The sequence below is a fragment of the Nannobrachium achirus genome (assembly GCF_963921795.1).
Source record: "Nannobrachium achirus genome assembly, chromosome: 5".
In the NCBI taxonomy this organism is placed as follows: domain Eukaryota; kingdom Metazoa; phylum Chordata; class Actinopteri; order Myctophiformes; family Myctophidae; genus Nannobrachium; species Nannobrachium achirus.
Window position 1 is genome coordinate 2224999 of NC_137814.1, and position 17080 is coordinate 2242078.

At 42.3% G+C, this 17080-nt stretch overlaps 1 protein-coding gene across 2 annotated transcripts in view; it reads left to right on the forward strand.

The window, feature by feature from the left end:
• The window catches only part of riok1 (RIO kinase 1 (yeast)), a 39383-nt gene that overhangs the window by 21904 nt on the left and 399 nt on the right, over nt 1–17080 (forward strand). The window contains exons 10-17 of one of the 2 annotated variants that reach the window (XM_080725322.1): nt 2195–2332; nt 6473–6576; nt 9554–9660; nt 11068–11133; nt 11318–11437; nt 11611–11664; nt 13890–14027; nt 14657–14754. In XM_080725322.1, coding sequence (XP_080581448.1) covers nt 2195–2332; nt 6473–6576; nt 9554–9660; nt 11068–11133; nt 11318–11437; nt 11611–11664; nt 13890–14027; nt 14657–14754 — 825 coding nt within the window. Of the gene's footprint in view, nt 1–2194; nt 2333–6472; nt 6577–9553; nt 9661–11067; nt 11134–11317; nt 11438–11610; nt 11665–13889; nt 14028–14656; nt 16109–17080 lie in introns of those variants that run through there. The other variant, XM_080725323.1, reaches the window with a different exon arrangement.

Genomic DNA, 17080 nt, shown 5'->3' on the forward strand with positions numbered 1-17080 from the left:
TGATAAATGATGCTATAAACATTGTTGTTTGTTTTACCCCTTCAGAATGAGACAACAGGGAACAAGGAATCCTGACAAATGATGCTATAAACATTGTTGTTTGTTTTACCCCTTCAGAATGAGACGACAGGGAATAAGGAATCCTGACAAATGATGCTATAAACATTGTTGTTTGTTTTACCCCTTCAGAATGAGACAACAGGGAATAAGGAATCCTGACAAATGATGCTATAAACATTGTTGTTTGTTTTACCCCTTCAGAATGAGACAACAGGGAATAAGGAATCCTGACAAATGATGCTATAAACATTGTTGTTTGTTTTACCCCTTCAGAATGAGACAACAGGGAATAAGGAATCCTGACAAATGATGCTATAAACATTGTTGTTTGTTTTACCCCTTCAGAATGAGACAACAGGGAACAAGGAATCCTGATAAATGATGCTATAAACATTGTTGTTTGTTTTACCCCTTCAGAATGAGACAACAGGGAATAAGGAATCCTGATAAATGATGCTATAAACATTGTTGTTTGTTTTACCCCTTCAGAATGAGACAACAGGGAATAAGGAATCCTGATAAATGATGCTATAAACATGCTTGTTTGACCCCTTCAGAATGAGACAACAGAGAACAAGGAATCCTGATAAATGATGCTATAAACATGCTTGTTTGACCCCTTCAGAATGAGACAACAGAGAACAAGGAATCCTGATAAATGATGCTATAAACATGCTTGTTTGGCCCTTCAGAATGAGACAACAGGGATGACAAATGATGCTATAAACATGCTTGTTTGGCCCTTCAGAATGAGACAACAGGAATGACAAATGATGCTATAAACATGCTTGTTTGGCCCTTCAGAATGAGACAACAGGAATGACAAATGATGCTATAAACATGCTTGTTTGACCCCTTCAGAATGAGACAACAGAGAACAAGGAATCCTGACAAATGATGCTATAAACATGCTTGTTTGGCGGTGCTGGGGGCGGCGTTTATAATACAATTAAGGAATGAAGCTGCGGGCCGTATACAATTCACCGTTTGTCAGCCTTCTGATTGGTCCCTGAGACTCCCTGACTGGCCAACCAGAAAAAACCATTCACTTTTTGCTATCGGGGGTGGAGTTTGTGCAGTGGAGAATGTTTCTTTAGGCTTTCAACAACTGCAATGGGTGATTCTGTCCCACTGGGATTAAACTAATCAAAACATATATTTTCGGGGAAACCCCCTGTTTTGCAATGTAACTACTGTACTTCCCTTTTTATTAATATCACCTAGATGTTTTTCCTTTGGTACTTTAAATTGCAATAATGAGGCAATGAAAATACCCTCTCCCCCATTCACTGCCACTATAAAAACAATCTGCCCAGGGTCAAATGTCCCACCATAGTAACAGGGCAGAATGGGGCGGGATTTGCAAAAGCCTGAATTTGTCATCGGGCCGCATTTGGCCCCCCAGGCCGCACTTTGGACACCCCATGTGTTAGATTGACCAGACCCATTGATAAGAGAGAGTTCTGACACTTACGTCGACTCCCATTGTAAGCGTGGAAAGCGGACGTGACTGTGATGGTAACCAAGGCATTTCCACTCACTGGTAAGTAGACTAAATCACGTCTTCTCCCCCTTTTAACGCATTCACGGGCCTCTCCAAGTTAATTTGTGAAATAATAATGTGGCCTAACTTGGAGAGGCCCGTGAATGCGTTAGAAGGGTGGAAAAGACGTGATTTGGTGGAGTGAAAATGTCTGGGTTGCAACGGAGGTGGACGGTGCTGAAGAGCTGTAGGAACGTCACCAGGCTCCAGCGACGCCACTTCTGGTCTGCGGCGAGATCAAAGCGTGACGCCGCTCTCCCCTATACAACTCTGAGAATGACATATAAAGACCAGCCAATCACCTATTAGAATGGCATGTAAAGACAGCCAATCACCTATTAGAATGGCATGTAAAGACCAGCCAATCACCTATTAGAATGGCATGTAAAGACAGCCAATCACCTATTAGAATGGCATGTAAAGACCAGCCAATCACCTATTAGAATGGCATGTAAAGACAGCCAATCAACTTGTGTTGAGGTAGTTGTTTGGTGTATGTTGTCTGTCTTCAGCTCCTCTCCTCTCCTATAGAAGGATTGATGTGTGTTGTCTCTTCAGTGAAGCATGTTTGATGCGTGTTGTCTCTTCCAGTCCCTCTCCTCTCCTGAAGAACGCGGTCCTGTCGTCGTCCAAGTCCAGAGAGCTTTACCTGCAGGTGATCCACCAGATGAGGAGGATGTACCAGGACGCACGGCTGGTCCACGCCGACCTCAGTGAGTTCAACATGCTGTGAGTATGATGATTATTATACTGTATGATTATTATACTCCATACATATGTATATGTATGGAGGATGTACCAGGACGCACGGCTGGTCCACGCAGACCTCAGTGAGTTCAACATGCTGTAAGTATGATGATTATTAGATAGATATATACCTTTATTATCCCAAGGGGGAAATTCAGTTGTCCAGTTGTAGCATAGCAGTATACAGTTATTTACAAAGTTACAGAGAAGTAAGAAAAAAGATAGATAAGAGGAAAAAACAAGAGCAGTACAGTACCAATAAAGAGAAGGTGCATCAATAGAGGGGGCGAATAATATATAAGTATATATACATAAAGTGACTTACAAAAAGAGACCATAGCAGTCAATGCTAGTTAGTGCAACAAGTATCACACTTGTTGTCATTGTTAAACAGAGCAGAATACTCAGAAACTACCAACACAACCTAATAGTGCAATGTCAAAAATCAGTGCGAATGCGAATTATTATAGTGTACGCTGTATGTATTCTATCTGTTTAGTTCAACATGCTGTATGTACAATGATTATTCTGTGTAGACATCAAAGGGGGCTTGAGCCCCTGCCCTTTTACCCATCTGTAAAAAGTGCCCTCTCCAGACCATGAATGCAGTTTTAACTACGGTGAAAGAAATGCAAATGCCCCCTCTTTCCATGCCATACCTGAAGGCAGCATTCAAGAGAATTGCCTTGTCCAAACTCTCCTGAACTTGAATGCAGCATCTTATGTTTTTTGCCCTCTCTGTGTAGAAATCCATGCCGTTACGCCACATCTCCAATATTGACTCAAGTGATTATTAGGGCTGCAAGCGAACCTTCGGGGATTCGAACGTTCGTTCGTTACGTTGGCAATCGAAGTTCGAAATTAATGGGTTCAGGTTTTTTTATTTTTTTATTTTTTTACACGAAAAATAATTATCAGAATGTGATAGGCCTATTCAGAATATCACAGTAGTAGAGATAGCCAAATACGAAATAAGTTAGGCCTACCGGTAAACACTAACAGTTAATGGTGACCGTTATAGTAGTTATAAAATGCACCAGAACAGCTTGGAGCGATCAAGGACCGTGCTTCGCTCCAATTCCGCTCCTGTTTGGGGCCGCGAACCACGCTGTGTGAACCTCGCTGACACACGCTTGATGACAGTAGAGTGAGAGCAGCCGAGCTGGGCATAGACAGACGTGTGTGCTCTGAACAGCGAACACCCATCCATGCACCCAAAGATTAAACAGCCGTTCTCCTAAGCATGAGCAAAGATGGATTTTATTGCAACCCCCTAAAGGATCTATAATGCGATTTCTGGGGTTGTTAGACTTGTTACATCGAGACCAGTTCAGCCCGAACGCGATGCGCTCTGACGCTGTCACCAAGTCTAATCATCATCCGTGCAACTCCGCTATACATTGAGCCTGTTGGTCAACAAACTGCGCAACATTTTCTCCGATTGGGTTGGATTTTCCAAGTGTTAGCCTACGTGTTAATGCGGCCACGCATCCACGCGTTTTCAATGGTTAAAACAGCGCATTTAAAACATTTCCTACACTGTTTTAGCTGGTTAAAGGTACAGTACGTTCGATGGTTCGATTGTCCGAACGTTCGGTTTTTATTCAATTGAACGAACCATCTAAGGTTCGATGGTTCGTTCGGAAAATCCCCCCGAAGTTCGAATCCCTAAAACAGGGCTAGATTACAGCCCTAGTGATTATGCTTGGTTCAGTGTGGTATCAAGCACCGAAAATAGTGACACGTTGCGCTGTGACACGTTGTGAGCTTGGAGGTCTGCTTGGAGGTTTGCCTGGCTCCAGCCAATAGACCCGCCCACTCTCTGAGTGGACTGCTTCTCTTGGTCTGGAGGTGTCATATGACACGCCTCTTTCTGTCTGTGTCTTGGCACACTGACCAATGAAATCAATGCAAGACGGAGGAGGGGTGGGTCTAACTTTTGATAATCAACAGAAACAGTGGAGGGAGGGGTGGCTGTGTGGCTCACCAAAGTTCTTAATTCCTCCCTTTGAACTTCAAAGGGGTTCTGAACTGCAGTCATTGATTGAGCCATACAAGTGTAAATAGCTCGTTAGTGCTTCTCTCTAATCAATCAAACATCAAAGACAACAACTTGATTCCTGTCATACAGGGGGAGGGGGAATGTTTTGTGTACACAAGTCAAACACAACCCCTCCCACCAGATCTCTTGTGATTGGGAATTTCACATTTTAAATCCCCTCCCCTTTTAAATCAAATAGAATAGGGACAACTTCAGACTCAAGCTCCAGCGTAGAGTCTGAAATCAGGCTACTTGGAGGTCTGCTTGTTTTCCTGTTTTGAGAAACAAAACAGGACAACAAGAACAAGGTGCTTGGTGCAACAAAGTGCCCTGCCCAGTGCAATGGAGTCATGGAAGTTAAAAACACCACTGAAAAGACTAGGGCTGACCCAAAAAATTAGAATATTCGAAGCTTCGTTCGAAGGCACGGTATTCGAATTTGAAAAATAAATTCGAATAATCGGCCGCGGCCGTTTGTCCTTTGGGGGGGCCGCGTGCCTTAGCTTGCATGCGCCTCGCTCCACTCTAGCGTGATAGCGTCACCCCCTTCTCACACACGTGTTAACATTAAAGCCAACAGCAACAAGAGCATGCATGAAGCCATCAGAATGGTCGATGATGAAGAAAAAAAAAGAAAAGACAGCGCGCTGTCACATATACACCGACATGCGTTTGGCACCGAAATGTGTGACACCAATGTCTGAGTAACATCACCCAATGCAACTATGCGATGCAGTCACACATTTCGTTATCAAACCATTGTCGGTGTAACATGATCCATGCATGCGTTTGCTGTCTTCCACTCGCTGACAGACACACAACTCAACGCAAGGAAACAAACAGCGAAAATTGGATTTTACAAAACGGACCCCGTCAGCGTCGATCCCGTTTTAAAGAGGAAAAAAGAGCTTAAAACCCAACTTGCTAGGGTTACGTTGTCGTGGTGTTGATGAAGTTTATATCGGATCTGCTGCAAGCTCAATAGTCGCGCCCGCATAGAGTAGGCTACGTTGTCTGAGCCTGACCATCAGCTTTCGGTTGATGAGTGTGGAACTTTAATTCAGACACAGTGCAGTGCAATTATTTACTATAAAATCTACTATTACATTAGCGTGTACAACACCTTGGGACTTGGGAGTTAATCTGTTTGTTATATAGGGCTCGAGTCGCGCTGCAGTGTTTGCTGTTGCAGCCGCGCTTTGTTACATTACTGACGTGATGTGATTATGTCAATCCTACTTGTCCTGCAAAAACACCTTTCTTTAATGTAGAAAACATTCGTATCTTCTTCTTCCTCGTTGTATTGTTGTACTATTTAATGAAAATAAGGAGCATTATTATGAGGAAAAAACTGGTGTGTTTTCCCTTTTAAAATTGTGTAAATCGCACATTTTTAAACACATTTCCTTAACGGTTATCACTTATGTAACCGATAAACTTTTGCTCCCTACCACCCCCCCCCCCCCCCCCCCCCCCCCCGGTCGCCGTCATCGAAGCTTCGAAGTTCGAAAGAAAGCTTCGATTAAGCTTCGATTATGAAAAAAGTAATCGAAGGTCAGCCCTAGAAAAGACTAACCTGAAAGATTAATTCACTAAAAACATCTGCTCTTTCTATACTTAAGTGATTACATGTGTGTGAGTGTTAGCCACTGCCCTGTGAAAGCACCATGTGTGTCAGTCTGTTTAGTTCAACATGCTGTATGTAGAGTGTTTAGTAGAACATATGCCAACACAATTATTATTATTATTTGTCCTGTTTTTTACATCTCTGTAAAACATTCAAGGTATTTATTTTTGAAGTTGGAATGGCCAGTTTCCACCTAAAACACCCTGGACGACGCTCCACTCGTCCCAGACTCTTCTCCCTTCCCTAAAACACCCTGGACGACGCTCCACTCGTCCCAGACTCTTCTCCCTTCCCTAAAACACCCTGGACGACGCTCCACGCGTCCCAGACTCTTCTCCCTTCCCTAAAACGCCCCGGACGACGCTCCACGTGTCCCAGACTCTTCTAAAACACCCTGGACGACGCTCCGCGCGTCCCAGACTCCTCTAAAACACCCTGTCCCATGTGTTTGCAGGTACCATGAAGGCGAGGCCTACATCATTGATGTCAGTCAGTCAGTGGAACACGATCATCCTCACGCCTTGGAGTTCCTACGGAAAGACTGCAACAACGTCAACGGTAACAAATACTGGTTTATGACCTCTAAATACTGTCATTTAACCTCTAAAACAGGGGTCTTCAACAGGGGGTCCGGGACCCCTAGGGGCTCCTCAGAGTTACTACAGGGGGTCCTCCAAATCTTTGTGTGATACAAACTTTTTTTCTCCTTTTTTTATATTAACCAACCGCTGCGAGGCGTTGTGAGCTTGTAGATCGGCTATTTTCGGCAAAGAGGTGAAAAAGAAGAGAAAAAGAGTGAAAGGTCAAGTTCATTAAGTATTGACGGTTCAAGGGGTTAAATATCTGAAAACACAAATTGACATGAATCCAAAATACACTGATGATTGTGCTGTCAAACAATGACACTATATGGAATATATGAACAGGTTGTGGGGGTCCCTGCTTCATCTCTCTCTCAACTAAGGGGTCCTTGACCTGAAAACGTTGAAGACCCCTGCTCTAAAAGACTGCAATGATGTCACAATCAGGCCTGGAATTTCCTCATTTTAGGGTTAAGGCCACGTTGCCTTTGGTGTTGTCCATTGTTTGGGGGCACAAAGGTCAAATGCCAGGGCAGGAAGGCCATCAAATAAAACACGATTTTTGGTCCATTGGTCAAATAATTAATTTAATTTAAGGGTTAAGATTTAAAATGTAACGTGTAGACTATCTGCTGTGAAATAAATACATTGGTATTTACAATCTTATCCATGCTTAGCCCTGCACCAATCAAATATACTGGATTGGTTTAAAGATGGGGACTCAACAAAAGACACTGGTGTCTACATGACAAGAATGAGACACTAGTGTCTACATATTGACCAGACAGAGACAGAGGAGAAAGTGGTACAGTCAGCTGGGGCATTAAAGGAGACATCCAGACCAAAACACATATAGGGTTAAATCTGCCTTTTATCAAACCCCTTCATACCTGCTTTAGTCGATTTTTTTCATAGCTGCCCCTGTTGCTAGATTTCGGCTGCCCCTGTTGCTAGATTTCGCGGGCTCTCTCATAACTAACACAGTGGATAGTCCTTAGGCTAGTGCGGTCATTTCTTTAGCTTCAAAGTTAGTATTTTTTTATTGGATTGTGTTTACACAACGTCCTGAGACGGACCTCACAGGCACCCTTACTTGTCAAACAGACCCCTCCCTCCCTCCCTTTCTAGCCTCTCCTCTCCCTGCTCTGGTGCAGAGCAGAAGCCGTTTGACAAGTAAGGGTGCCTGTGAGGTCAAAACAGCGGTTTGGTTGATCTCAGGACGTTGTGTAAACACAATCCAATAACAAAATACTAACTTTGAAGCTAAAGTAATGACCACACTAGCCTAAGGACAATCCACTGTGTTAGTTATGAGAGAGCCTGCGAAATCTAGCAATAGGGGCAGCTATGAAAAAAATCGACTAAAGCAGGTATGAAGGGGTATGATAAAAGGCAGATTTAACCCTATATGTGTTTTGGTCTGGATGACTCCTTTAAGGCCACTGTGGCCTCAGGTCATGCCATTGGTTTGAGGGGCATTAAGGCCACTGTGGCCTCAGGTCATGCCATTGGTTTGAGGGGCATTAAGGCCACTGTGGTCTCAGGTCATGCCATTGGTTTGAGGGGCATTAAGGCCACTGTGGTCTCAGGTCATGCCATTGGTTTGAGGGGCATTAAGGCCACTGTGGTCTCAGGTCATGCCATTGGTTTGAGGGGCATTAAGGCCACTGTGGCCTCAGGTCATGTCATTGGTTTGAGGGGCATTAAGGCCACTGTGGTCTCAGGTCATGTCATTGGTTTGAGGGGCATTAAGGCCACTGTGGTCTCAGGTCATGCCATTGGTTTGAGGGGCATTAAGGCCACTGTGGTCTCAGGTCATGCCATTGGTTTGAGGGGCATTAAGGCCACTGTGGTCTCAGGTCATGCCATTGGTTTGAGGGGCATTAAGGCCACTGTGGCCTCAGGTCATGCCATTGGTTTGAGGGGCATTAAGGCCACTGTGGTCTCAGGTCATGCCATTGGTTTGAGGGGCATTAAGGCCACTGTGGTCTCAGGTCATGCCATTGGTTTGAGGGGCATTAAGGCCACTGTGGCCTCAGGTCATGCCATTGGTTTGAGGGGCATTAAGGCCACTCTGGTCTCAGGTCATGCCATTGGTTTGAGGGGCATTAAGGCCACTGTGGTCTCAGGTCATGCCATTGGTTTGAGGGGCACAAGGCCAAACTGAGGGGCAACGACATTCCTACCCTGCCCAGTGACAACTACTAGCTTTATAACCTGCTAAACACTTCACTTTAATGTGTCAGACTGCTGCAACGGCAATAGAAACAATTTGAACTTTATACAACAGCATGTCATATTTTTAAATAATCAAGATTAGTCATTTGTTATTACATTTTCATATTTCTTCTTGAAGAACTGTGTGTCCTAGTTTAATGAAGTCACTCAACGTCAATTAGAGTTACTCATGGATTATAATATTCATGACTACTTTAACCCATTCAGAACAGGTACACATTATAGTCTATCATTATTTTATGCTTTAACTATTGAAAAATAGCAGATATACACTGCGAGCTTGTAGATCTGCTATTTTTGAAAAATCGTGAAAATGAGAAATTTGACCCGATTCTATAAGTGTCTTTTGAATCCTTCTAAGGTTTTTTGAAAAACCTATGTTTCTCAGCAATCTGGCCAGCCATCGTCAAAGAAAAGGTCCTTTTCACTTAACTGGAGCTCAGTTAGTCTGTTCTTGAGAGACTACTATGTCAGTGGTTCTCAAACCTTTTCATGTGAAGGACCCTCATCTCAAAATATTTAGTTCCAGGGACCCCCCCAGAAGAAAAAATTGAGTTACAAACGTTCGCTTTGAAAATACATATATTCAAGGATTTGCACACGTTTTCACGACTTTTTCTAAAAATAGCAGATCTACAAGCTCGCAGCGCTGCACTTCTAGGCCTAAATGGGTTTTAACATATTTAATGAGTTATTAATTGATCATAACTTGACAGATTTCTTCTTGAAGAACGGTGTCCCGGTCATGACAGTCAGAGAGCTGTTTGAGTTCATCACCGACCCGTCAATCACACCTGACAACATCTCACAGTACCTGGACAAGGTAATGACCTCTGACCTCTGACCCCTGATCTTTGTCCCATAGACCGAATTCACGTTACACAACTTCCTGGTGCTGACGTCACGGTAGAAGAGGAAAAACTACTAATATCCCATAGAGTTAACACAGAAATCGCAAATTTAATGCAATTTCCGAATAGTAAAGTATGAAATACGGCTAGCATGATCAAGAAAACAAGATAGTAAAAGGTACAAAGTGTTATAATTTACTTTACCGAAATAATGATTTGTTGGCTTTAACACATTCCCCGCCATTTAACAATACCTTCGTACTCTACCATGCCTCCAGTCTCCATAGACTTCCATGTAATTCATAGTGCACGGATCATGCACACCCATGCCTAGATAATGCACCACGTGTGTCCACATTGCTCACAGCGTTCAAACAAAAAAATCCGAATGGAAATCCGTTCAGGCATTCATGAGATAACAGCCATTATGTTTTCCTAAAATGTAAACAAAGATGGCTGCCATGTTTGATAGATGGGGTTGTTATGGGGGTTAAACATGCAATTTCGCGATTTCTATCATGCCTACTACATTTTTTGGGGTAAAAAAAAAATCTTTTGAATTTTTTTTTTTTTTCTTTCAAAATGGCGGAAATTCTCGGGACTATCGGGCCTGGCAGGGAAAGACATTGAAATAATCTCGGGACTATCGGGCCTGGCATGCAATGAGTTAAGTCCAGCGATTTCTATTATATTTTACCCTCCAAAGCTGACGTCAGCACCAGGAAGTTGCTGAGAAATTCTCTGAGTGCGCGACTGCGCGTGCGTAGGCGGGCCGTGAATAGGGTCTATTGGTCAGTGTTTAGCTCTGTCCCAGAGCAGTGTAAGCAGAGTGGTGACACGCTTTGATCTCGCCGCAGACCGGAAGTGGCGTCGCATGGAGCCTCTGCTGCTCTTCAGCCCCGTCCGCCCCCATTCTAGTCGAGGCATTTTCACTCACTGGTAAGTAGACTAAATCATATATTTTTTCACCATTTTAACGCATTCACGGGCCTCTCCAAGGTAAATAACATTATTAAAAAGGTGAAAAAGACGTGATTTAGTCTACTTACCAGCGAGTGAAAATGCCTTGGTTATAAATAATGGGGGCGGACGGGCTGAAGAGCAGGAGAGGCTAGCTAGGAATGAGAACAGGCTCCATGCGTGCACATGCGTAAGCTTCCCACCATAGAGTAAATAGGCTTTCCACGCTTACTATGGGAGTCGACGGAAGTGTCATAACTCTCTATTTATATGACGCTGCTCTGTCTCATTGGTCAGTGTTTTAAGTTTATGTGTGTGTGTGTGTGTGTGTGTGTGTGTGTGTGTGTGTGTGTGTGTGTGTGTGTGTGTGTGTGTGTGTGTGTGTGTGTGTGTGTGTGTGTGTGTGTGTGTGTGTCCAGGCCATGTCCATCGCTGTTGACAGAACCTCAGAGGAACGGACCAATCAGGATAGAGTGGACGAGGAGGTGAGGAAGTCCTTTATTCATACAGAAAACTTTATTTACACTGCATGTTTTATACAATACAGTTATTGTTACTGTCTGTCTCTCAGCTGTCCTACTGTCTGTCTAGAACAGATTCTTAGTGTTATTGTGATTACAGGTCAAATACAGTTAAGCAGGCCTACATCCATATTGTGTTGTCCTACAGGTCTTTAAGAAGGCATACATCCCCAGGACGCTCACAGAGGTCAGTCACTTTGAGAGAGACGTGGAGCTGATGAACCAGAGAACTGAAGAGGAGGCTTCTATCAGCGTACAGAATGATAATGTAAATACTTCCTGATATATGTTTAATCATATATGGAATGATATGTTTCATTATATTTAGTGACATGTTTAATGATATGTTAACATGTTTAATGATATGTTAATATGTTTAATAATATGTTAATAGGTTTAATACTATATTAATATGGTTAATGATGACTGTGTGTTGTGTAGGTTTTGTACCAGACGGTGACAGGAATGAAGAAAGACCTGTCAGGAGTCCAGACGGTAAGATTTATACTGACAGGACCCCAGAACCCATCCGTTACGGATCCGGGTCCGGTACGTGTATTACCATGATCCCTCGGGGCCCATTCTATTACTCTGATCTGGTTCCTCATTATGTGTAAAACCCGAAGTGGATCTGAGATGACCCGCTCTCGATTATGATCGGTAGAGATTAGAAAAGCATGACGTGCTGCGATGATTTTTACCAGTGTTGATTTTGTTGACTAAAGACTAAATATACTGATGATGTGGTCAACACATAAAACTAGACTAAAATGTCAGGGAGGGACTAGCGGAGAAGAGATCCAGTAGAACTAAGACTAGCGGAGAAGAGATCCAGTAGAACTAAGACTAGTGGAGAAGAGATCCAGTAGAACTAAGACTAGTGGAGAAGAGATCCAGTAGAACTAAGACTAGTGGAGAAGAGATCCAGTAGAACTAAGACTAGTGGAGAAGAGATCCAGTAGAACTAAGACTAGCGGAGAAGAGATCCAGTAGAACTAAGACTAGTGGAGAAGAGATCCAGTAGAACTAAGACTAGTGGAGAAGAGATCCAGTAGAACTAAGACTAGTGGAGAAGAGATCCAGTAGAACTAAGACTAGTGGAGAAGAGATCCAGTAGAACTAAGACTAGCGGAGAAGAGATCCAGTAGAACTAAGACTAGTAGAGAAGAGATCCAGTAGAACTAAGACTAGAGGAGAAGAGATCCAGTAGAACTAAGACTAATGGAGAAGAGATCCAGTAGAACTAAGACTAGTGGAGAAGAGATCCAGTAGAACTAAGACTAGTGGAGAAGAGATCCAGTAGAACTAAGACTAATGGAGAAGAGATCCAGTAGAACTAAGACTAGTGGAGAAGAGATCCAGTAGAACTAAGACTAGCGGAGAAGAGATCCAGTAGAACTAAGACTAGTGGAGAAGAGATCCAGTAGAACTAAGACTAGTGGAGAAGAGATCCAGTAGAACTAAGACTAGCGGAGAAGAGATCCAGTAGAACTAAGACTAATGGAGAAGAGATCCAGTAGAACTAAGACTAGTGGAGAAGAGATCCAGTAGAACTAAGACTAGTGGAGAAGAGATCCAGTAGAACTAAGACTAGTGGAGAAGAGATCCAGTAGAACTAAGACTAGCGGAGAAGAGATCCAGTAGAACTAAGACTAGTGGAGAAGAGATCCAGTAGAACTAAGACTAGTGGAGAAGAGATCCAGTAGAACTAAGACTAATGGAGAAGAGATCCAGTAGAACTAAGACTAGTGGAGAAGAGATCCAGTAGAACTAAGACTAGTGGAGTAGAGATCCAGTAGAACTAAGACTAGTGGAGAAGAGATCCAGTAGAGCTAAGACTAATAGAGAAGAGATCCAGTAGAACTAATACTAGTGGAGAAGAGATCCAGTAGAACTAAGACTAGTGGAGAAGAGATCCAGTAGAACTAAGACTAGTGGAGAAGAGATCCAGTAGAACTAAGACTAGTAGAGTAGAGATCCAGTAGAACTAAGACTAGTAGAGTAGAGATCCAGTAGAACTAAGACTAGTAGAGTAGAGATCCAGTAGAACTAAGACTAGAGGAGAAGAGATCCAGTAGAACTAAGACTAGTAGAGTAGAGATCCAGTAGAACTAAGACTAGAGGAGAAGAGATCCAGTAGAACTAAGACTAGTAGAGTAGAGATCCAGTAGAACTAAGACTAGTAGAGTAGAGATCCAGTAGAACTAAGACTAGAGGAGAAGAGATCCAGTAGAACTAAGACTAGAGGAGAAGATATCCAGTAGTACTAAGACTAGTAGAGTAGAGATCCAGTAGAACTAAGACTAGTGGAGAAGAGATCCAGTAGAATTAAAAGACAAGTCATTTTATGTCTGGTTGCGCTCGGGTGTTCTGAAAATAGCAGATCTACAAGCTCTGCTATTCTCAGCATGCAACCAAGTGTAAAATCAGCCATTACGACACCATCAAGGCACCGCCAGAACACATTTTTTATGACTAAATTGTCGACTCAATTTAGACTAAAACTAAAATGTTTCAGATGACTAATATATTTCTAAAAATACATGTTTTTTTTATTCCAAAGACTCTGACTAAAACTAAATCAAAGTGTGCTGTCCAAATCAACCCCGTCGTTGGCTTGTTGATGACGGTCCTGGCTGTGAAGGATCAGATTCTAAGGCGTTAGATTGAATCAACGTTGGGCTTTTAGGTTTAAACATGGTGACCTTTGACCTCTCCAGGTCCCTGCCCTCCTGGAGCAGAGTGGAGGTGAGGATGATGAAGATGAAGATGATGATGACAGCTCCACTGACCAGGACGATGAAGAGCAGAGACAGAACACACAGGGAGGAGGAGGAGAGAGCCTATTGGACAGAAAGGTAAGAGGAGACCTTAACCCTAACCAAATAAAAAATAAGAACCCATAAAACAAGTGAACCTGGTGAATGTTAACCATTATGCCTAAACCTAACCTAAACCCTAACCTCGGTAAAACTATGCCTAAACCTAACCTAAACCCTTGCCCTAACCTCAGTAAAACTATGCCCAAACTTAACCTTAACCCTAGCCCTAACCTCAGTAAAACTATGCCTAAACCTAACCCTAACCTCAGTAAAACTATGCCTAAACCTAACCTCAGTACAACTATGCTTAAACCTAACCCTAACCTCAGTAAAACTATGCCTAAACATAACCCTAACCTCAGTAATACTATGCCTAAACCTAACCCTAACCTCAGTAAAACTATGCCTAAACCTAACCTTAACCCTTGCCCTAACCTCAGTAAAACTATGCCTAAACCTAACCTTAACCCCGAAATAATGACACACAGAAATAGCGAGGAATTGCTCCTCTAGTTGTCGTTGTTACAATGACTTGTTTTCTGATGAATGAGCTTTAGTTAGATCCAAATTTATGAACATATGGTTGAAAATGCGAAAAACAATTGTCCTTTAATAATGATTGAATTTAATACATTGAATCTGTGTTTAATCTCATGTTTTTATAGGAAAGGAAGAGGATTTCAAAAGAAGCCCAGAGGGAAAAAAGAAAGAACAAAATCCCCAAACACGTGAAGAAAAGAAAAGAGAAAGTGAAGAAAGTAAAGTGACGTGTTTGTGATATGATGTGAACCCCACATATTGAAACATTTAAACCCCGGCGTCCGTACTCTATTGAAGGAAAAGAGCAGACCAAGTACAGAACCAACTGAGGTCCTTCTTCAGTGGAGAGCAGGGGTCAGCAACCGTTTGACATGAAGTGCTGTGTTTTCATTTTCTTGGTGGTCACTGTGCCATGTCAACTTGACGTTTAATTATGACCACATGCAAATTATTTCCAACACATTTGGATTGTCTATAAATAAAACAACCTTTTTTCCTTCTTCTTTTGAAATATTCAAAATGACGATTTAAGTATTTATCAGACACTCTTAATCCAGAGAGATTTACGATAAGCAAGGTAATCATCAGTACATCAAATGCATAGAAATAGTATGCTGCATTCACACTGAGAGAAGCCAAGCTAATGTTTTGCTTGGTAATTCAATGTAATCTCAATGCAAATCAGCTTTAAATAATTCCAAGCTTTTTTTCCAGCTTGGAAATTTTTAAAAGCTTGTTTGCATAGAAATTACATTGAATTACCAAGCCAACCATAGCTTGGCTTCTCTGTATGTGAATGAGGCATTAAGAAAACATTGGACCCACCGGCTCTCCCAGACCTCCTGCAGTCAGAGTTCACAATTTGCATACAGATGTGACAATATAGTTTTTTTTATATTTTATTTTAAACCAACATCGTCTCCCTCACACATGCCAGTGATTACCCTCTGCTGTACCAATGTTGGCATCCGTGCCTAAGTTTGCCTAGCCCTGGTAAAGAGGGTTTAAGTGATCACTGACATTACTCTACCACAGGGTGGCGTGTTTTCATAGGAGCGGAGCGTCACTGAAGTGCCAATAATAGTAATGATGGTAAAACTCTCCTTCCAGTATCTGGCATCGTTACAGCAGCATCGTTACAGTAGCATCGTTACAGTAGCATCATTACAGTAGCCAAAGAAACATTAACATATTGTTGCAGTCGGTCATAAATCCATATTTCTAAACTAATGAACCATTCTGTCATGATGCAGTGGCACACAACAAGTAGCAAAACTAGCAGATCTACAAGCTTGTACTGTAGATAGTCAAAATAAAGATAAATCAATGGGGAAAGTAAAAAGTGTGGGTTAACTTGTATATTTATCCAACCAATGAAACATATTAACAAAAGCTTGTGACCAAATAACTACATTGGATCCATTGGAACACTTCTTTTTTTTTCTTTTTTTTTTTTTTTTCTCCATTTCCTGACATTTTGTCCACACCCTGCAGTGAATGTTACATCATACATCCTGTTGAGAAATTACAATATTGTTTCTGCCATTGTCATCTCTGTTACCCTGGAAATAACGATTTGGTCAGCAAATAAAAATCACACCCGTGTGAAGTGGAGCTGTGTGTGTGTGTGTGTGTGTGTGTGTGTGTGTGTGTGTGTGTGTGTGTGTGTGTGTGTGTGTGTGTGTGTGTGTGTGTGTGTGTGTGTGTGTGTGTGTGTGTGTGTGTGTGTGTGTGTGTGGATCATGTGTACCGATTTTTGTGACATTTGAAGAAAATATGTAGGAAAAGGAGCAAAAAGTGTGTTTTGGAGAAAATTCAAGATGGCGGACAATCTATCATGGCGCAAATGGGCGTGGCCTATATGGGGAGATGCGTCATGGCCCAAGGAATCCAGGGAAAAAAATATTTTTAATTTTCCGACCTACGGTTCAAGAGTTACAGGCCAAAACGTAAAGTGGGGTGTTATGGCGCCACCATGCGGCCAAATGACACAATTATTTTTCATTTAATCCTTGAAATCATTATGAACCTCCTCTCCAAGTCTTGAAACTCTAGCCCCTATGGTTTGCGAGAGACAAATAATTGAATGTGAGTTTTTGCGATTCCCATTATAAGTCAATGGGGAAAATTAATTCACTAATAAATTAATATCAATTAAACTATAGAACCTTTCTCTTAGAAAAGTAATAGCCCACGAATCCCGAGTAAGCCGGTCGATTTGACATATGGCGCGAGTGTGTGGTGGCAAAACTGTGGGACTAGTGGCGTGCCGAAGTTTAGGAAGTTCAGGCTACATACACACACACAGACACACAGACACACAGACCCACACAGCCACGTATAGGGAGCCTGTGCTTCACACAGCTCCAAAAACTAGACTAAAATGTCAGGGAGGGACTAGTGAAGAAGAGATCCAGTAGAACTAAGACTAGTAGAGAAGAGATCCAGTAGAACTAAGACTAGTGAAGAAGAGATCCAGTAGAACTAAGACTAGTGAAGAAGAGATCCAAGTAGAGAAGAGATCCAGTAGAACTAAGACTAGTGAAGAA